Here is a 22,840-nt window from a genome sequence, read left to right as displayed (position 1 = left end):
ATTATAAGCTAATGAAAATGGGATCTGCACGAAAGTAAAATAAAAGTATATACTTTTAGTAATTATTGTAATATTCGTTAAAAGAGACTATGAAATCGACTTTACACATATGTATCTTAAGATTTAAAAAATGAAAAGTACTACTAGGTATAAACCAACTAAAACCAACCATTTTAAGTGTATGTGCTAGTTTAATAAAAATATGTTAATTGACTTGTGTAATTAGTTATTGTAAAAACTACTAAATTATATTGAATATTTTCAAAACCCTATTTGTCAATAACCGTTTATAGTTTATTTTATAGGTATTGTGTTTTTCATATTATTATTTTTTATATTTACCTAATCAGTTGTACTTCACTTATTGCTTTAATAACACGTTGTGTTTTATTGGTTGGTTGGGTATTAATGTTTGTATTTACTCATTAATCTAGCAAAGAATTTATGGAAAATATTTTTTTATAAGTGCATATGTGATTTAATGTTATTCAATTACAATTTACGCTTTAGTTAATTTTTATTAAGAAATGCATTCATGAACTTTGTGATGAAACTAATAAATGCTATAGTTAGGTATTTGTGTAATACGATTTTTTTTATTGCGGACTTTAAGTGTAATTTGATTAATATATATTAATAATTAAACAGTAAAATTTTGATAATTAAAATATTAATTTATTATTTATTAACTATACATATTTGCTTACTTAACGTTTGCTAAATTAATAATTACTATATATACAAAAATACGATATGAGCTGGATTTTTAATTTTTAATATATGTAATTAAAAATGTATCTTTGGTCTTAATATATGATATACATATATCTTTATTATATAAATTAAAATATTTTTTCTTTACATAGAATTGTAAAAAATTTACTTCACTCTTTTCATAAAATTAACTTTTAGTGTTAAATACATTTAAATTATATCTTACGCATTTAAACGTCTCTTTAACTTTAAAACCCGTAATTTATTATTCGCTTATCTGCGCGTATTCCTTTAGCTTTAACTCCTTTATATTTTAATTTGCAATTTATTTTGTAATTGATGCTTTATGTATGTTAATAATAAATAATTAATATAAATTAAGTTAAAATCAGTTTTAACCATATTATATTTTAACCATTTTATTATTTGTATTAAGGTGCGAAGATAAAAACTATATGTATTATATGCTTTACGAATGCGTTTCATTACATTTTAACATAAACCACATGGTCTTCGGAAAGTGTAGCCTTTCTACAATTCTACTGTTTTATTACTACAATTGCGACTGATTAAGTCCAACTTATTGGGTTCTGGTTAAGCTTCGTCACAACGTTCCTGACTCGATTTTACCTACATAAACATGCACATACTTCTATGGTTTCACCATATAAATGTAAGAGTTGCATATATGTAATATAATAAATGGTAATATTTGAACAGTATTACATCATCGATAATTGTTTCATGACAGTATCTGTCATGGTAATTAACTTACTGTGTAGATAATTTATAAGCGCACCCCCTGATTTTTGCAAATGATATTTGCGTATATACCGTAAGTACATTTACATTATTTATCTTGGAAATTAACAGTTTTCATTATCGCGACATTTATTCGATAAAGCAAAATATGTATTTACATATAATATATATTATATTAGCTCGTTTCATTGAAAGTGGCAGATTTTTATTGATTCAGAAACGGTATGTGATTGAAACAAATCGTATTTTTTTTATTTTCTACTCTTAGCTGTTATTTTATATTTTGCGTTCCCTTAATGAAAAGAGAATGTCTTCCTATTGTATGAGTTCAAACTGAAATATAAACAGCGAAGACCACAAGAAATATTGGGTTGGAATTTGGCGTGGGTACTTTCAGAGTACTGTAGGACTTTGATTCGAGAAATTTCTTATTAGCGATATAATTATTGAAAGATAGCCTCATAGGATATCTACATATTAGTTTTTTTTCTGGATGCTATAGGAAATGTAAAATAAAAAGGACAAATGGGTACCGCTATAACTGGCTAAAAGGCAAAAACAGCAACAATTTTAAGTATGTACGTTATTTCCCAAAAACCTTAAGTAACTATTATTGAATAAAATCCTTATCTGTGACGAGAATTTTTTTTGAGAAGTTATGACAATAGTTAGCCAGTAAAGAAACATTACAAAATATTTCCTGAAACTGATTTTTCACCACAAAAATATTTTGGGGAAATTATTCTTCAATCGTTTCTTGAACCAGGCGATTATATTGCAGCAGAATATTTTTATAAAAAAATGAAGTCATATATTGAAAATTAACCATAAAACATTCGATGTTGGTAAATAGACGTACTTCATTAATTATCAAAATTAAACGAATTAGAATTGGAAATTTTATCTCATCACTCATATTTCCCTAACCTTTCCCCTGCAGAATATCATATTTTTAACTTATTGCTTGGAAATACGAAATAATCAATGATATTATATCTTTTGATGACTTCAAAGCCTTTAAAACTTCATATTTTTAAGAACAAGGGAAGAACTAGTTTATTGTGAAATCCCAATATATTCCTAAAGCTTCTGGATCTTGAAGCTGAGTCACTTTTACTTGATCATTCAATAACTTGTTGAAAGATAAAAAATGAGTGTTTTACAACAACAATCATCGTAGAAGACAGAGGTTATCCAAAAATCAAGTAACAAAACTTACATCGAAAAAAAATATTATATGTGTATGGTGGTATTTCTAATGGATTGTGCATTACGAAATTCTTAAACCTGGCCAAACAATAATAGCAAGCATCTATATTACAGCTGGATAGTTTGCACGAGGAAATAAAAACAAGGCCTGTAGCGAAATTTACTCCATAAAATCAAGAAACTTGGAAGGTTACTTAGCTTTGAGATGTGAGAGCTTGCATATCGCGCCTTTTCTTTCTCGGGTCTCGTTTTCCGATGTCTCGACCACCGATGTTAGCGTCATCATCTTGAGCGTAATCTGGATCATATCTCAGCCGCCGTAGACTTTTCAATTGCGTTTGAATCTTTGAGTCGATCTTGTGTTTTGATATTTTTTCGTTTGTTTGTTGCTAAGAGAACAAGTGTATTCATTTTCAAATTGCTTTGTTTTTGTATGAATTTTGTTAACACATAATTTAGCTTGGTAACTAAGTAACTAAGTATCCGAAATTGCTTTCGCGTCGTGTCTTTAATTTAGTGCTATTATTCTTTTAATTTCGATTTCAATTGCATCTCTACAGTTTTTTGCTTTTTACGCTGGTTTTCATCGAAAGTGTGGTTCGTCAATTATGATTTTTCACCAAAGCATTTTGTCGCGTTTTAACGACACAATTTACATTGGTCAGACAAACCGTAGGACTTTTAATTTAATTTCGTTCAATTTTTCTCCCTGATTTTTTTATATATCTATAAAACTATTATATGTTTGAAAAACTGTTCATGTAGGGCCTCTCTAACGTTATGTGACGTATGCTTTTGTATTTAAATAATTCATCATAAATATTAAACAGCAAGAAATGCACACATGTCGTACCATCTTGGGTCATATGTCGCAGAGGTTCTACATAAAATCACAGCGTAAAATTATTTGTATTATATTTTACCAAAGTAAATGTTAATTAATAATTATACATTGATAATTATACTGTAAATAATTATAACTTTCACTTACTCGATATTTTTTGGAGCCGCTGTACACAAAGAAATTAATCACACCGTTCTTTCATAATTTTTGATGAGCCTCATTCAACCCCTTTCTTGTATTATACATAATTTTCTTCACATTGTGGTTCGAGCTTTATATTATAGCTTATTAATTTAAAAATAAGAAAAATATTTCAACGAAACATAATTTCGTCGCATAATTATATTCATATTGTTCGTATTCTTCTCAAATGTTAATATCGCTGAACCGCGTTTCTTCTGTAAGTCTGCCCTCAAAAGTTAAGATCTTTTTATGTTTGTCGTTGAACAAACAACTGGTATCGTGTACTATTTTTAACTTAAAAATAAATTCACTCTTTGAATCCTATATAAAGGAAGATTTACGACGTTTAGTGTCAGTCTGTTCCATATTTCCGGCAGTCACTTTTATTTTAATTGTCTGATCTCATATTAATTCTAAAAAAATATTATGTTCTCATATTTTTATATAAACTTGGGGTATGAAAATATATATTTTTATTTTTGTAAAATTCCGAATAACATGAGTGGTATTAGATATTTTATATTTATGCTATTCGACTCGTTTACTAACAGCCTTTCTTGTGAAAGATCGTTGATCTGTTAAGATCTCGTCAATTTCTCACGCTTCGAAAGTATCTCAGGACAAATTGGTAGATATTATATAAAGTCAACTTTTAAAGCTTTAAATTAAATGATACATATTTAATCTATATTATGGAAACGTGTACATTTGTATTGTAATATATTTACGTGCTTCTGTAATATGGTGAGGTGTGAGACCCGAATCTCTTTATATTGATCAGATCAAAGGATACAATTAAATCTTGACTTGCATAACAATGTGCGTTAGCCAGAGGTTTAAAACATTTTATATTGTGCTGAATTATTTTATACAACAACGGTCGTTTATATAATAATCAAACGATATAAAAAGTGAAACGCAGAATTTGCGCAGTAAAAAACAATTAAAAAAACATAGCAATAATGCTAACAAATTATAATCGTGAAATATTACTAAATTGTTTCGATTATTTGACGAAATTTATGTATCATATTTTGGTTAATACTAGTATTTTAAATATGATTTTTCAAAAAGTATTCTTGCTTAGATTATAAATAGTATTAATAAAGTAGTAAGTTTAATTTATAAAATGAGAGCTGTTAGTTATTTACTTATAAATATTCAATGGCTACTTTCAATGAAAAAAAACGACAAAATAAAAAAAAATATTAAAAAAGTAATTGTGAGCTCTTTTATCGACAAAAACATTTTAAATTGTTTATTTTTTATGGCTGTCTATAGGGCGATGAAATGTTTTTAATCATATATAAAATCATATATTAGGTCAAAAACAGTTTATCTTATTTTATATTTCAAAAATCGATATCTTATAAACTAATAACAATACAAATATGATAATAAAAGCTTATTTTTAATTATTTATCACACATTATCACTAAATAAAATTTTATTATTATATTTATATTGAAAAGGTTGGACAACGCCGCTGAAAAATAATTATTGTTCGATTTGCTACGTCTGATTCTGATTTAACCCACGCACGTTGAAACGTGAGCGATAATTTTCATCATAAAATTCGTCTCCTTTTTGCCTATTGAAAATTATAATAGCAACCGAGAAAATTTATATTTTCGTGACTTGAAAGTAATTGACAATTGCCTTTGGAAAACATATTTTTTCATACATAATAATATTTATTCAAATAAAGTTGCAAAATAGTCATGTTCAAATAATAATAAATAAAATAAATGTATAGCACAATGAAATAAAATCGTTGATACTTACATCTAATTTCCTGATTACACATATCGAGGAATCGTCCGAAGAAATTCGTATACTCGTGCTGCTCGGACAATAGCGGACGTAATTTATGAAAAACGAATGCTCATTATGAATTCGAACTTTGCCATTTTACTTTGTGTGACATTTTTTTTTGTGTTCAGTCGCTCCGTCAACACCACACGCTGAACAATAGTCACCCTGGATGTTCTAAAAGGGAGAGCGTTCCCTTTTTCAAATCTCAGGGTCTAAAATATTATTTTTCTGTTAGAAAAAGTTTCTAGCTCAGCACTCAAGTTATGAGAATAAATTAATTGAAAGACTGTGTAACTCGTGCTAGTATAATGCTAACACCCGTGGAATTAGAGTTGAATAATGTTGACGCCAATAGTGTATTGGATGCTACAGTGACCAGTGAGAATGATGTTAAGAGCAAGGATGGAATCTTTGAAAAGCATATCAACAAATCAAAATTCGATGCCGTCAAGAAGAAAATTGATGGAGGAGAAGGTAATCTATTCTTATATATTTATAAAATCTAGTTTTGTTGGGCAAAATTGCCAATCTAAACTGCCCTAAGTGTAAACCATCTAACTCCTTAATTGTTTAATTTACAGGAAGGAAGAAAAACTTTGGTTAATTAAAATTAAGTAATAGTAAGATCTTCTAGATTTATTTGCATTTTATCTCTTGTTCTTTCAACACACAAAATAATCAGTTTTTCTTATATACATATGTATATATTATATGAATTAGCGTGTAGTCTATATATGTGTCTATGCAAATATAAAAATTCATATTTAAATCAAATGTAAGTCTACGAACAAAAATGCGATTGAATTACTGAAAAAAAGCTACAGCTAACCGGATTTATTGTTGAAATTGTTAATGTAAGAGCATAATGATCTATTGTATATCTATTTTTGTATAAATGTTATTTAATACTATTTTATTTATGGCGAAATTAAATACTTTAATTTTCAGAATTTGCCACTTAAGCTAGAACTTTAAAATAAAACTTTTATTTTTACAATGATCTGTAAAATGAGCCATCTAGTTCTAAGACGTATCCAATTCCTGAAATTTATTCAATCGCTCAGAATTATATATATATAAAAAAGCTAATCAATCAACTGGGAAGGAGATAAAAAAACTTCATATCTCATTCACGCAGTTCGAGTTAATCTAAGATATATTTTTATCGTTTGATTAGAATAAATCTCTCTTGCTATATCCCTGGGCTAAATATAATAAATACATTAAAAACATATTCCGAAACTGATTATTAACTGATTATTTATAAATTAACTCCTTTTAACTAAAGAATGATCCAAAAAGCGACATTGTGATAAACTATTTATGCTATAAAGTGTTAGCTAACTAATAATTTGTACAGTTGCTCTACTTGACTGGTAACACAATGGCCGCGGGTTCGAGCCACGGCAGCAGACTCAAATTTTGATGTATAAACTGCACTATTATTATAAACCAGCCCCAGTTGCAACGTGGCATATATTGATTAAAAACTATAATGCAGATAATAATTTATAATTAATTATTGAATTTATGTATGGTGGTTAATACATACTTAAATATTTACCTCGTTTTAAAGCATTGGGCTTATGCTTGTTATTTTTAAGCTACTGCCCAATGTGTTAATCTATTCAAATAATATTACTCAGGCTGTAAATTTTTATTTAATTGTAAACACTACAGCATTTATAAATGTATAGATGTCTCAAGCAGTATTTTTCATTAAATTAAAATAGTGTTTTAATAATTATTATTGGAGTTTTTTAGTAATTTACTTTTTACTATAAATTCATATAATCGTTTTTTTTTTATTGTATTATAAATATCATTAACTTTGTATCTTTATTTTAAAATTGCGAAATAATTATTTAATTATAATATAAATTATTGGTCTAAAACACATAAATATCAGTAAGGGTATTAAGTAAATATCAAGCGGAAAGTCAAGAGTTCCATAATCACAAGTGCGTCATACTGCTGAAGATACTTGTTGATTTGAGATGCAGATGACACTGAACTCTAGACTTGTTTCAGTCTAATATATAATTTAAAATTTGGCATACTATTTATAAAATTAACATAATATAGAATTAAAATCGTAAGTTATAACACAAGTTTTATTAGATATACATGGAACTTTTTATTTGTTATTTATCTATAAAATCTCTAATGAATTAACTGTGAATTGATAATTAATAAAGCTGAACTGTTAATTATATTAGATTATATTTTCATATTTATTATTTTATATCCCTTTGAAATAAAACGTAGATGAAATAATTTTATTTATATTATTCATAATTTTTTACCGTTTCGTTTTGATATTTTAAATTTTAATTAACAACCCAACTGTTCAGCGAGAAAAAATGTGTTATGCTTAATTTAACGTGTGCTTATTCCGTTTATTAAAATGGAACACTACGAGACGGAATCCTAAATTGTAATTTAAGCCTAACTCAGTTAATGGCAAAGTCGGTAACATAACATTGACCTTTCGATAGTTGATTGAAAGGAAATGATTCTCATGCATATATTTTATAAACTTAGAATTGTTTACTTTTTGCTACCATTTAATTTCTTTGAATTAATTTTCAATGTCGTTATCATAATATATATATATACAATTTATTTTATTTTATATATTTTAATACATAATATTTTTTTCTCTTTCAGAATTCATCTTCGAGCAGAATCCATTCTCGTCTCCCAGATATGAAGCGGCCTTCAAGAAGTCGCTCGAGGATCCCGAAGGTTTTTGGGGTGACGTAGGGAAACTGGTGACGTGGACGAAGCCATGGACCAAAGTTTTAGACAATTCCAATCCGCCCTTCACGAAATGGTGATTGTTGTAATGTATATTTCCCCGTCGTCATATAATCACCTTCTCGCCAATACCGGCACTGGCCAAAGTGCGATTTTAACATATTTATACAAAATCTTAATCCATTATTCATCACTACGACAAACTAGTTCTACTTTGACACGACGGAATGGACAAGTGAACGAACCGTGAAAACGGTATTTCCGGAAAATTATTCTTTATCGCCGCAAACGTAAAATTCACAGTACAACATATTATTGATGTTTCAATGCTTTCAATTATTATTTATGAACAATGTCTAGACTACGTTAGAGCAAACAGTTCATCTTCAAAAATATAAAGCTAAATCGAAATGATTTTTTATCACATGGTGAGATTTCCTACATTTCAATATTTTTACCGTAGAGATTACACAATTAATATGAAAACTTACATGCTAATGTGTAATATAAAATTATGATTTCAACTTGAGAATTTTATATAAAACTGAGACATTTAACTTTTTTTTGCCCTTTAATTTTACTAATTAATTTTTAAATATCTTGCAGTATATTTTTTTATAAAATTATTATTTTTAAATTAAATAAAACTGACGCTTGGTTAATAGAAAATCATTAAAAAAAATATAGAAGATTTGGTTAAATAACAATATTTATAAATAATAATATCAAAAATGAATGTCATTTTTTAATGAAAGTAAAAATCAGTTTTAAATGTTATTTTTTATTTTAATTCTTTAAAATATATTTTTTTACAGATATATTTTCTCCCACTTCTCTGTCATTTTTTTAATTTTATTAGTATAAAATGTTGAGCCTTTGTTTTATAATATTTCGATAGCCCCTCAAATCACATCGTCTGCATTTCTAAATTATTATCCGTCTAGGAAGTATTGCATCGATCGAAATAAATGGTTTATCTTTTTTTTATGTTGAGTATATTTCCTAAATAATTTCACATAAAAAATACAGCTCTAATACATGCATTGAATACATGTTTTATGCTTTAATAGAAATTGAATATAAATTTATAATTGTTCATGTATTCATAAGATTTATTTCTGTTCACATAACGAGCTTTTGTGACATTTCCTTATAAAATATAATGTTAAAAATACACAAAAGTAACGATTTACCTCATTATACGTTTACCCTCACCCTAAGCGTCATATTGCGCCGTTAGATAAAATATACGTATTTTTAAGATAATAAATTAAATCATACACAGGTGTTATGACAAATATTTAACAAGAGTAAATACACAATAAATAATTGAGAAGTAAAGAGAAATATATTTATTTTGGCTACAAATTAATTTCCACTACCTGAACTGTATTTTATATCATGTAATTTTTTAATATTTTTCATTAATATTTTCAGGTTCGTTGGAGGTGAATTAAACGCTTGTTATAATGCGGTAGATCGTCATGTTTTAGCCGGAAAGGGAGGAAGAATAGCCCTTATACACGACAGTCCTTTAACACAAGTTATAAGAAAAGTTACTTATATTGAATTGCTTGATCAGGTAAATATATTAAATCTATTTTTTAACATGAGCAGTCCATTTTATAATGAAACTGTGAACATATTGTAAAGTGGTCTTTACACTTTTTTTGAGTGATTAAAAGTTTTATGCTTTAAAGCAAACGATCAAATAGCGAGGTAAATTTTTAATAAATATAATTGGATAACTTGAGATGATTTAAAAATAGAATCCGCAACTTTTTCATTTTGTATGCATTCTCTTGTAAAAAAATATTATTTTTGGGTTACGATGATCAAAAATAAACGCCGTGTCGTAAAAAAGTTTATGTTCAATTTTCCGAGATGATAGATTAGATTCGAAGCACAAACCGGTCTGATTGGATTGAAACGGTACGATTGGTACGGATTCCCGTGGGACCGTATCAATGCAATTGACGAACGCTAGCGGAAAAGTACAAACAATTGCTGAAAATTAAAAATGTCGTAATACATTGAGAAAGTTTGTCGTTTTATTTAGCTTTTTGTGTAGATAATTAGCTTGCAATTAAAGCAGGGCATTCGCTATAATACGATACGTTTAGTAAATTATTTATTATTTTAGTTGATAGATTTGTTTTTTGATTACTTGAATTACTCGAATAACACCCTAAAGTATATATGTATAATTATAAAGTTTGTCTCTTATTATTTTATTAGAGTTTAATAAATTAAATACTTGCATTTTTTACATATTTTTATTCTTGATTTATTTAGTAGTTTTTCAATTATATAATACGTAGATAGTTAAGTTTAAGTTCACGGTTATGATTTTTCATTAATATTTTTATATTTTCAAATTATTATTGGAAAAACAATATCTACTATAAACATAATAGTCTGTCTTAGATATTGTTCTGTAGTTAATTTAATAATACAGTAACTCAACTAAACCTAAAGTAAGTTATTTTGTAAAAAATAACTTACTTACCTTCACTCAAAAGCAATTTATGAATTATACAAAAAAAAACATTTGATCTGATAATAAATAGAATTTTTTTAATTAAAATGAATACAATTTATAATCAATAGATGTCACTGCAGCTGGGGCCGTTTTTTTTAATAATAGCGTATTTTTTTTTATAATTAGCGCATATGGGATTCGAACTAAGTTATTTCATGTGTTAGTCGTCGATTTAGATTGCTGATCTATCGTGTTGGAATATAATACAAAAATAAAAATAACGAAATAGAAAATGAAAAATCCATATTATAACAAAAACATTATCATAAAAATATAGTATGACATCGAAACAAAGTCCAATCGTCGCAATGAAAGCGCCCTATAGGGCCAAGACTAAAAAGCACGTCAAGTTCGATACAATTTCAGGGTTCTCTGCAATTAAAACTACATACGCTACAAATTCTCACCAACAGGTTCAATAAGTAATATTACTTTGTAATGTGTGTGAGGAAAAAAACTCTTAGATTTTACACCACGATAACACACTTCACAAGTAATTCGCAGATTTTTGAACAAAAACAACACTATCAACCGAATTTACCAAAATACCCTCTGCTATTTTTCCTTGTTCCCGAATGCTTCATAAGATTCCCATGTCATCTGGACGAAGTACCGTTACACGAAAGAGCATGGTTTATCTCTTTCTTCGTTGCATGCGACACCACTCCCACTTTTATTTCTAGGGGATCGGCGTCAGTTCTGGATTGTTAAATAATTAAATTTGATTAACCTACAATACCACTAACTTCATTCCATAATTTTACTATTTATGTATCTGATTTTTTTTAATTTTGTGCAGAATTTTAACGATATTTTAAATAAATATAATTATTATAGTCATTAATAAATGTATTCCTACTATTTTTGTTTCAAAAGCAATAAAATATTTATATTTATTATAAGAAAAGAGCATTATTATATAATAAAAATAAAATGGTAAATATTTCTTTAGAAGCGCAGGGTAACACCCCCACAGTGTATGGCTGAGAGGCAAATAGTAGTGGATTCTAATTAGAATGTAACGGTAAACCGTCGAGCTCGATAGGGAATCTTATGATGCTTCCCGAATATAAGGTCTACAATATCTAATAATTAGTACGAAACTATGCGTATAAATCAATAGGTTGTATGGTTTTTCTCATCAGCTGTTGTAAATGTTTGTTTAAAAGCGTCTTTAGATACCTGTTTCAACATCAAACCGCATCGTATTGCGCAATCGAATCGCCGCATACAATATAAGTTATTACAGCGTTAATTAATTTCAGGTTTCTCGCTTGGCTGGCGCCCTTGCGGCGATGGGCGTCAAAAAGGGAGACAGGGTCATCATCTACATGCCCCTTATACCGGAAGCGATAATGGCGATGCTAGCCACTGTCAGGCTGGGCGCCGTCCATTCTGTCGTGTTCGGAGGTTCGTTTTATATTAATTTATTTCGATCGTCAACGATAAAAAGACGAGCAGCGCCGCGACTTTATCGCCGCTCTCGCCACTATTAATAATTTATGGTCACCGTAATTAAACATTAATAAATTTGGCCGGCAATATGTTTTTTATCAATTTTTATTTAGGGAAAGTGCAATATAATATTAAATGATTAATGTATTATATTGTATTATAACCGGTGATGATACCTTGAGAAAATGTTGGGTAATCTTAAAGTGTGATACAATTTTATAGAAATTGTATGTCATTATATTATCCCTATTAATTTTATTAATACGCAATTGAGCTACTACAGCTGAGCTAAACAAGCACATGTAATTTATAATTGCACGTGCGAGATTCGTGTTAGAACGCGTGTCAGGATTTCATATACATACGTACACGTGACTGAAATTTCGCTGAAAGAAAAAACACGCATCCAAATAATTCAACAGCACGTTTAAAATTCACCCTCCGTTCATAGAGAATGACGCCATTAGTCCGCTTTGTGTTAATAAAGTTGGTCAAAATATATTTTCTACGTATATTATTAGACATTAAATGTTTTATATACGCGAATAATATTATACTGTGGCGCAGGGCGTGGCAGAAGACCTCTCACAACCTTGTCCGTAGGATTCCTATTAGTCGCCTCATACCACAAATTAGTCATAATTGAACAAACTAATTGATTTTATTTATTCCTTGTCGTGTCCATTTTGACGAGGATTGTGATTATAAATTGCCGTTCGATTGAGTTAATTCATGATTCTTGAACTCGTCTGTAAGTGAACATTTTTCACTAGGAAGATTCCATATGTAGCTTTCACTCTGAAATATATTTATATATGCATGTAGAGGTTTATTTTAGGATATTTTATTGATTAACAGCATGGTGAATCTATTATGTTTTTCTAATTTTGTGACTAAAAAATCGATATAGACAAACAGGTAGATGCCATTTTTACTGATTATGAAAAGACTTTTGAAAATGTTAGTCTCGCATTAATCCTTAAAAAATGGATAGGTTTGATGTTTTTAAATCATAAAAATCTCATCTGTGTTAAGATTTTTTAATACACTTTAATTAAATAATATCTTAAGCAAAAAACATTTTCTTAAATGTAAAAAGTATCAATAATATATAATATATGAAAAGAACTGTTAAATCGGTATTATATTAAGAACACATGTGTGTATGTTTTACTGTTATCTTTTAATATAAAAAAAAGTTTAAAATTTGTATTTTATAAACTCAATTTCCATTCCAATATGAAAAATTGCAAAAAAATAATATTATATAAAATTTTAAATATTTTACAAAAAAAACTTATACACAATACAATAAGAAATTTTCATCTTTGCTTTCATACATTAGTCAAAATAAATTCTAACATCAATAATTGTTTTATATATTTTATATAATATGTATGTATGTGTAAGTCAACAGTGATAGAACACAAACATTTTCATATAAATTAAGTAACCTGATCATTGTTAAAACTATAATACAAGTAGATGTCGTATATACAGATTTAGAAAAAGCCTTCGACAAAGTTTATCATGAGTTAATATAATAATTAAAATTGCCGGATCTCGATTGCTCAGATGATTTTGAGCGATCGTAAACGTTCGTAACCTATGGCAGCCAATTGGCAAAATAATATTTCACTCCTTCGGGAGTTCCATAAGGATCAGACCGGGACCCTTTGCTTTTCCTGTTATTTATTAATAACATACATATGACAGTTGCAAATTGTAAGTTTTCTTTTGTATGCTGATTTTTTAAAATGTATACAAGTCGTGATCTAATTTGTTTATCGCATAATTTCTAAAATATTGATTTAAACACAAAAATGACGATAAGACTTTTTAATCAATCAATAAATATTTTTTACAAATCAATTGTCAAAAATCATATCACGTAAAGGATCTCCATTTTCTGCTTCGCATAAAACTGCTATTTTCACTGCATTTTCCATGACCTTTCTTACTATTTCAGGACGTATTATTCGACTACATGCTCAATGTTGAGTTTGAGCATATTATTGGACTAACGCTAATGAACCCTAAAGCCTGCAATTTTGTTTATTAACAAATCCACTCAGATGAAAATGAGCTTCATCGCTCATGATGAGTGTGTGAATAAATTATTATTTTGTCTGACAAAATCTTGGAGTGCAAAGGAATATTCGAAGCGCTTTTCTGGATCCAATAGTCTGGTTGATGTTGTATTATTTTCAGCAACACTATCCTTTACCCGTTCAATTGTGGCTGTAATTTAAATTGCTCGTGGCTTTCCGGTTCATGGTAAGTCCATAACTGATCCTTGTGCTCGAAAACGTTGAATTAATCGCCTTTTAACCGATCGCGATAGACAATTTTCAGTATCAAAATGACGTCGATATGCACGCTGAGTTTCAACAGTTACCTGTTGATTTGTAAAAAAAAAACACTTACCTTCGTAGAGAAACTTTTTATGATTAACTGCAAGGGTTTGCTGTAAGTTAATATTTGAAGAAAACGAAACAAAGTTACCTTTATATTAAGTAATAATTTTTTACACGGGCTCTTTCTCTTTACACACTGATTTTGATTATCTATGGAGATGGATTTGGCTTTTAGTGTTTAAAAATGCCATATTATGTCATCTATTATTATTATTTCTTACGATCTTAATGAAAACGTTCTAGCTAGAAACATATTTACACTAAATATTTCGGAATCACTTTTGAGAGCAAGTGGAAGTTCTCTCTACACATGAAAGACGTCTTTAAAAAATCTGAAATAAGAAAAGATCACGTTATTCATGTCCTCTATAGCACTTTAACAGTATTCTTGAATCAAGGTCTGTAATTTAGAATTCCTGAGTAATCAAAAACTTTCTCGTAATCAAAATAGTTTAGAAAGGTTCTTTAGATACCTGATAGTATATTTGAATATTATCTGTTCTTGTATCTTAGCGCCTTTCTTTTAGGAGCGTTGAGATACGATTCGACGAGTTCTCACAGAAAGTTGTATGTCGCTAAGCATTTCTTTAGCTACTGAAGGATGCTGAAGTATAGCTACATGCGTGCGCCACTGCCGTTACCAGTACTAGGGCCCTACGAGTCCAACCCATATTGGCGGACACCCATCTTTTGACGGCCAAGAGAGAGGGATCCCCACCCCCCGTAGTGCTAAATATTTTATTGGAGTTGCATTAGTATTTCTCCCACTGAAGGACGCTGTCGACAATCAAACTATTCTCACGGAATTCCAGATTTAGGTTTTGGATCGTTTTTAAGAGTCACGATCGCGTTTTCTTCTAATGCCCGTTAAAACCAGGACGTCTGCATATAGCAGTCGCCATTAAACTCCTTAGTTCATTGGCATTGCACAGCTATCTATTTATTGTCAGCTACGAGGAGCTAGTCTGACTCATTTTATTTAATATTAGATGATTTTTATTTTTTTTTAATTTTATAAAATATGTATCCTACTAAGTCATGGTGTTTCTTATTTATTTTAAATAAAAAATAATATCTCGTTATACAGTGCTATGAATTTATTGTCATTATTTCAAGGGTTTTCTTTACTCTCCAAGTAACACCAAAAATCCTTTTCCTGCACCATTTCAAATGCGTGTCCTTAATATCGCTTTAGCATTTAAAATCCTAGACCTTGAAGCAAAGAAAAATATCAAGATACTACCACAAATATTTAGCAAATATAAAAATTTTGCTTTCAGACTAATATATTTATTTTAATCTTCCAATACATTATTATTCCAGGTTTTGCAGCTAGAGAATTATGTACGCGCATAGAACACGCTCAACCAAAAGTGATTATTGCTTCAAGTTGTGGAGTAGAACCTCACAGAGTCATCAAGTGCTTATTTACATACTTTACATTCTCAAAATTGAATCAATCTAATCCATAATGCTTTTCAGGTATAAGAACATTCTAAACGAGGCGTTAGCAGCTTCCTCGCACAAACCCAACAAGTGTATCATCTACCAACGACACGCATTACACGTCTGTGATTTACATCCAACCATGGACATTGATTGGAACGAAGCCATAAGTCTGACGGAACCTCATCCGTGTGTTTCTGTTGAAGCGAACGAACCGTTGTACATCCTATACACTTCTGGAACTACAGGTGTGCCTATTGTATTTTCTAAGCATTTTGTAATCAAGATTAAATATAATATAAATATTTTAGATAAGCCGAAAGGAATTCAAAGACCAGTCGGAGGACATATAGCTACTTTGCAATGGACGATGAGTGCTATTTACGGAATGAAAGAGTCGGATGTGTGGTGGTCGGCTTCAGATCTCGGATGGGTGGTTGGCCATTCGTACATCTGCTATGGACCTTTACTTTATGGTATTACTTCTGTGATGTACGAGGGAAAGCCAGATAGGACGCCCGACCCGGGACAATACTTTAGGTAATTGAAATACATACTTACGTACACGCACGTGTGTTTATATTAAATTGCCACGTGGTATAAAAGTTAAATGTAGAAAATACACATCGACGCATAACAATTGTTTTCAGTATCTCATTTGCAAACCGTTCTTATGGATCGCAAATTATTGTTATTTTCATTTACCGGTTACTTTGTCATTAGAAATTCACCGGTAAAATATCGGTAAAAACTCAAATACTAATTACGATAAAATTAAATAAAACTTAATTAAACTTCCAATTAAATATAAAAACATCATCACTATTGCGCGTCTAAAAATAAACTGAAATTAATGAGAATACATGTATGGCAATGATACGTTAATTTTTTTTATTTTATAAAAAATTCATAATTTATTAAAATATTAATATTTTAATTAGGATAATTCAACAACATCAAGTAAATGCAATATTCACCATTCCTACCGCCTTTCGTATAATTAAAAGAGAAGATCCTGAGATGAAGTACGGTAGAAAATATTCCACCAAATGCTTAAGAACCATCTTCATCGCCGGAGAGCATTGCGACGAAGAAACAAAGGCAAGCATTTCATTACCACATTACTTTATCAAATAGATGATTTATATTTTAACACCATATATTTGTTATAAATAGACCTGGGCTGAAAGAGTTTTCAACGTACCTGTTCTGAATCATTGGTGGCAAACGGAAACTGGTCATTCCATTACTGCAACGTGCGTCGGTCTGGGCATGGGCGTTTCTATCAGACCTCCCAAGTATTCAGCAGGGATGCCTTTCCCTGGCTACGACGGTAAACATTTATATTTTGCATTATTCCTTCATAACATTTAAATAATAATAAACATATTTCACAGTACAAGTATTAAGATTAGACGGAACTAGGACTGAGCCTATGGAATTGGGACGAATTACCGTAAAACTACCGATGCCACCTGGTACCTTCACTACTTTATATCAAGCAGATAATAATTTCAATCAAGTGTATTTCTCCAAATATCCAGTAATACTATTTTTAATTTAATAATCACGCAAAAGTATATATGTATAACTTAAAGACATTATTTAATTTTAGGGTTTTTATGACACTATGGATGCTGGATATTATGATGAGTATGGTCATATTTATGTTACCGCGCGAGATGATGATGTTATTAACGTAGCTGGACATCGATTATCAACTAGTGCTTTAGAAGATGTTGTTCTTTCGCATCCAGAAGTTGCAGACGCTGCAGTTATTGGAGTCCCCGAGTCTACCAAAGGAGAAGTTCCGCTCTGTTTATTCGTCATGATACCAAGTAAGTAGCTCAGCGATTTTCAGTTGCTAGCTATAAAGACAGTGCCATAGAGCAGAGGTCGGCAAACTTTTTTTGTTAAGACTATTTTTGAGATAACATTTCATCAAACTGGGGTTCAAAATTCATCACTTTCTATCGTCAAATTTATTGAAAACGGTCATCTGTTAACGCTGACCCGAATTGTAATTTTCTCTGCTTCAGTTTTGAAAATGTCTTCCTACATAGGTGTCGCCAAATACAAATATAAATCTCCAAGCATATGATCACCTGAAAGATACTTTTAGAGAATTCTGTTAGTTTCATCTGAAAATTTGCTTTTTAGCTTGTCATCACAATTGCAGATTAACCTCTTCCAATTGTAGATAAAATTAAAGTTTCTCAATTGTACAGTCTAGTGGATTTTTAAAAATTATAATGTATTTTGCTCTTGGTATCAATATTTAAAAAACGCTGCTCAGAAAATGTTGTTGAAATTCGTATTTTTTTTTAATTTTTGCTACTATGGGAAACACATAAAATAGAATGACACAAAAGGTGACTTTACCGCAGTGTAAGAACTTTTTTGTGGTAGTCTTAAGTTAAAATCATTTAAAATTCCAAGAAAGATTAATTTTCAAAGCCATTCAGTATTCAATAATAAAGTGGGTTTTTTTGTTGAGAAAAATTTCAATCGCTTCTCTGAGTTATTGAGATAAAAAAATCTCAATAAAACATTACTATGACTGCTGTATAGTAAAGCAAGTCAGTATATTCTGCATCCATTTATGTTAAAAATGTCACGGAACTGACGACGGTTAAATTCACCGCTGACATAACTGGTTCAATAATACATGATATATTGAGATATTTCCCACAAAAGTACCTTCTGGTGAATAATACAATTAATACTCGAGAAACGTTTAAACACCTTACTTTTGTACAAGCCTTACCTCTTTTTCTTCTAAATCTTAACCCATTTTGCACATATTTTTACCACTATCAGATGTGACACATTTTAGTCGATCTCTCTTCAAAAATATTTTCTTCTGTGCTTATTCCATGCAGACTATTCATAGAAAGATAGCATTGACTGCTTAAAGAAACAGCAGCAACTAAGCAGTATTTGTAAGACCAGTGGTTCCTAAACGAGTACGCCGCTTAAAGTGTAAATTTATAATTTTTATTTTTAATTCAATATAGTCCTAACCAATAACTCACTTAGTAACTAACTGTTTGCATAAGCTTCTAAAAATGATTACTTACTAGCACTATTTTTACCTAATCCTTTAATTATACGAAATATTTGCTTTTTCGCTAAGTGCACTTGTTATAATTTGACATTGGGCGCCTTGAGATACCCTGAATTTAGCAAGAGCGTTGAGAGTCGAAATGTTTGGGAACCACTAGGTCAAGCGAAATAATTTACTTTGCTATTAAATTGGCTATTGATGTTACTCACAATGTGCTCAATGCAACTGTTCTCACCGAATCCTGAAATAAGGCTGCAACAATTATACATGACTTTATTGATTCACCATTGGTAAATGGCCTTATTTTATCAGTTAATCAATGAGCTACTCTTGAACTGACTTCAATTACATACTCATTATCCTTATTTAATTTTCGCGATTTTACCACGTATGATGTATTATTTTAGTTCAGACATATTGTCATTGCATAATAAACATAATGCTTTGTCATCTAATTCGGTAACAAAATAATTTATATTCTGCTTTAAAACACGAGATTCTAAGTCCACTAGTCTCTTCCTTTCTGGCTTTGATAATGACAAGACACTGGTAGTAAATTAAAAACAAAATATCGCAAAAATCGTTACACGAATTCTGAAGACGCTGTCAAATTATAAGTAAGTTATGTCACAGCGGTATGAAATGCAAGATATGACCAACACATTAGGTCATATCTCGCAACTCTATAATTCGGCGGTTGGATGTTGGCATAATCTGAGTTTGAAATGTAAAATCTGTTCCTAGTTCGCGGATGGTAGTTTGCCGATCTTTTTCCTATAAAGTCGCGATTGCGTCCCTTATTCATGACTGTCGCGGCCAAGACGTTAGTACTTGAGAACGCACCTCTTACACGAGCCATCTTGACGACCTTGCCAAACACACGAATGTTTTCAGCCATAGTTATGAGGAGCTGAAAAAATAAACGGGATGGTACACACTTAAAAGAGATATCACAATCGTTTTAAATATGTATCGCTATTATTTCTTCCAAATTACTATAGTTTATTTAGCACTAGAATTTAATATTGTATTTTTTATTTAGATGCCAAGAAGAACGAGTCAGAAGTAACACGCGAACTATTCTCAATGGTTAGAGAGTTAATTGGGCCGATTGCTTCTTTCAACAAAGCGGCTGCTGTTAAGGGTCTCCCGAGAACGCGTTCAGGAAAAGTTTTAAGGAAATCCATGGCCGACTTCGCCAGGAGTAAACAAATCAAAATACCAGGCACAATCGAAGATGCCTCGGTGTTCGAAGGCATTAAAATAATACTGCGAGATCTTGGATACGCCAAAAACGCCCCCGAACCGATTTACTAGTATAAATTCTCTATAAATCCTCACCGGTGGCTTGTGATTCTTTATATCAATCATCAATTAACTAATAATACCGGTTTTGGAATAAACGCAGTTTTATGTTAAATTACAGATTGTATTGTTTCATATGTTTTGGTGTTGTAAAAATCATGTTTTTTTTAGTTTTTTAGTCGATAGTAGTAAAATATTTTTCTTTGGTTTTTACCATAGCAAAATGTTAAATTAGATTAGTATTTATATACATTTTAAATGAATTTTATGAATAATATAATTATTGCTGCAAGTTTTTTACATTCTTAACAAAATAATTTATGTTTATCAATTCATAATGACCAATCATGTGACCTATTATTACCTGTTTTTATTTGTCCATGTTTGATATAGCTGTTCTTTCGACACATTTTATAGTACATACTCTTATGAATTCACATTCGCTCTAAATTTTTGCATATATCTTCATAAAGTAACTATTAAAAAATGAGTGATTGTGCTTCTAGATGTCACAACACAGTTAAAATCACAATTGAAATAAAAAACCATTTGTAAATCATATACAATTCCCTCTGTTTTATAGGGAGACTACTCAAAATCAACGATACTGCTTTTTTTCTTTGAGATGAAAAATTCTGATTACAATGCATTGAATCACGGCAAAATATTTATAAGATGAGTCAATATTTACAATATAAACAAATTTTAGGTCACTCTTCATTTTGTAAGTCAAGATATGATACGCTCGATATTATCACCATTTTTACTATTTATATTTGCATATTTTAAAGTTGTTACCTTTTCATTAAATATTTTATTATTATTCGTTATTATTGTTCATCTGCAAAAAAATCATATGCTATTGAAGTCTTCGGCCAATGTTGTTTTATTATTATTGCTATTATATTTCACTTTAACGGGTCATTCGATTTTTTGTCTACTGTTAAGTCTCTTCAATGGAATTACTTATATGAATTTTATTTTAATTTTTAATTCTAATTAAAGTATTTTATTTTAAGTCAACAACTGCAAACTTATTGCGGTGCGACAAAATCAGTACTACAATATTCTCATTTAGTTGTTATCTATTGTATTATAATCGATTTGGATTTCCAATGAAAATATAATTTACTTAATAGTTCAATAATTTTATTAATAACGCTCGGTTTTTGTTTATTTTTTTCATGTTAATTTTCAACGGATGCCGTACCTCATATTTCTAAATTGTAACATAAAAATATTGTTTAATATTAATATCCAAATATTTTGCTAAATTTTACAAATAAGTATGAAATATAAAATCAATTTTATTACTATTAAATTAAATTAGGTAGTAAAACTAAATTACTATGGCTTAGTAAAGCCAAATAATAACATAGTTTTACATATATATCGCACAGTGAGGAGAAATCGTAGAAATTACAAATAGAATATTTTGCAGTATTTTTATTCAAAAGTATTAGGTTTTATTTTAGGTATTTACTTTTTTACATTAAAAGCTGTAGAAAATATGTAAATGCCTAATTGAGAAATTCTAAAATCATGATGAAAAATGTCGAAACTTGACTTCATTTTTACAACATAATGTACATGGTGATTTTTACTCTGTGCGATATATACTACATACTATAGGTTAATTCAATAAAATAATAAACGAGAATTGTAAAACCAAATGAAATAAAATCCTAAACATTTATTATGTATGTGTTAATTAAATAAAATCCTGCCTATATAATGTAAATATAAATTTTCATATAATTTATATATACGTATTTATGTTTCTTATTATTATAAATACATCAAGTTTTTTATGTTTTTGGTTAAATTTTATAGCTCTGTATCATTTGAACCCTCTTGATTTATCTACTGAAATATTAATTTGCAACTTATAACTTGTATGTGTATTATGTATATTATTTTAAGATATATTATACTAAGAAAATAATTGTTCTAAATTAAAGCTATTTATGTATCAGTAGTGCCATAAAGACGTGCCGTTTTTTTAATTATTTCATTAGCTTCATCCACCAACGAAAAAATTCTGATTCTAAACCTGGCAAACAAGTTTTTGCAGGTTTGTTCATACATTATTAAAGAGAAACAATATGAGTTTACTGTACGTTAATCCTAACGGTTATTACCCCCCAGAAATTGTGAGTATGGACGTCAAAACGTTTATAATTAACTGAGCAATGTATATTTCAAAGCTTATAGCAAAAAACATGAAACTTGAATCTGTCAAGTGGTAAAACAGTACGTAATATGGCACTACCTGATATTTACATAATAAAAAAATAATATCACAGAACATAAAACAGGAT

The 22,840-nt window shown here is 29.4% G+C and overlaps 1 protein-coding gene across 1 annotated transcript; it reads left to right on the top strand.

The window, feature by feature from the left end:
* Nucleotides 1-5,653: 5,653 nt before the first annotated feature.
* On the top strand, nucleotides 5,654-21,117 carry LOC148232011 (acyl-CoA synthetase short-chain family member 3, mitochondrial). Its single transcript, XM_088191477.1, has 12 exons — nucleotides 5,654-6,001; nucleotides 8,198-8,363; nucleotides 9,725-9,869; nucleotides 12,095-12,239; nucleotides 16,025-16,121; nucleotides 16,184-16,395; nucleotides 16,459-16,687; nucleotides 17,089-17,248; nucleotides 17,324-17,480; nucleotides 17,545-17,690; nucleotides 17,763-17,985; nucleotides 20,257-21,117. Exons 1-12 carry the CDS (start codon nucleotides 5,836-5,838, stop codon nucleotides 20,529-20,531), a joined length of 2,121 nt encoding a protein of 706 aa, XP_088047603.1. The 5' UTR covers nucleotides 5,654-5,835; the 3' UTR covers nucleotides 20,532-21,117.
* Nucleotides 21,118-22,840: the final 1,723 nt, after the last annotated feature.

This window comes from Plectrocnemia conspersa, unplaced genomic scaffold, assembly GCF_051122295.1.
Source record: "Plectrocnemia conspersa isolate PC_06_02 unplaced genomic scaffold, ASM5112229v1 ptg000009l, whole genome shotgun sequence".
NCBI lineage: Eukaryota > Metazoa > Arthropoda > Insecta > Trichoptera > Polycentropodidae > Plectrocnemia > Plectrocnemia conspersa.
The sequence above is the reverse complement of the archived record's forward strand: the minus strand, read 5'-3'. Positions and strand labels throughout refer to the sequence as shown.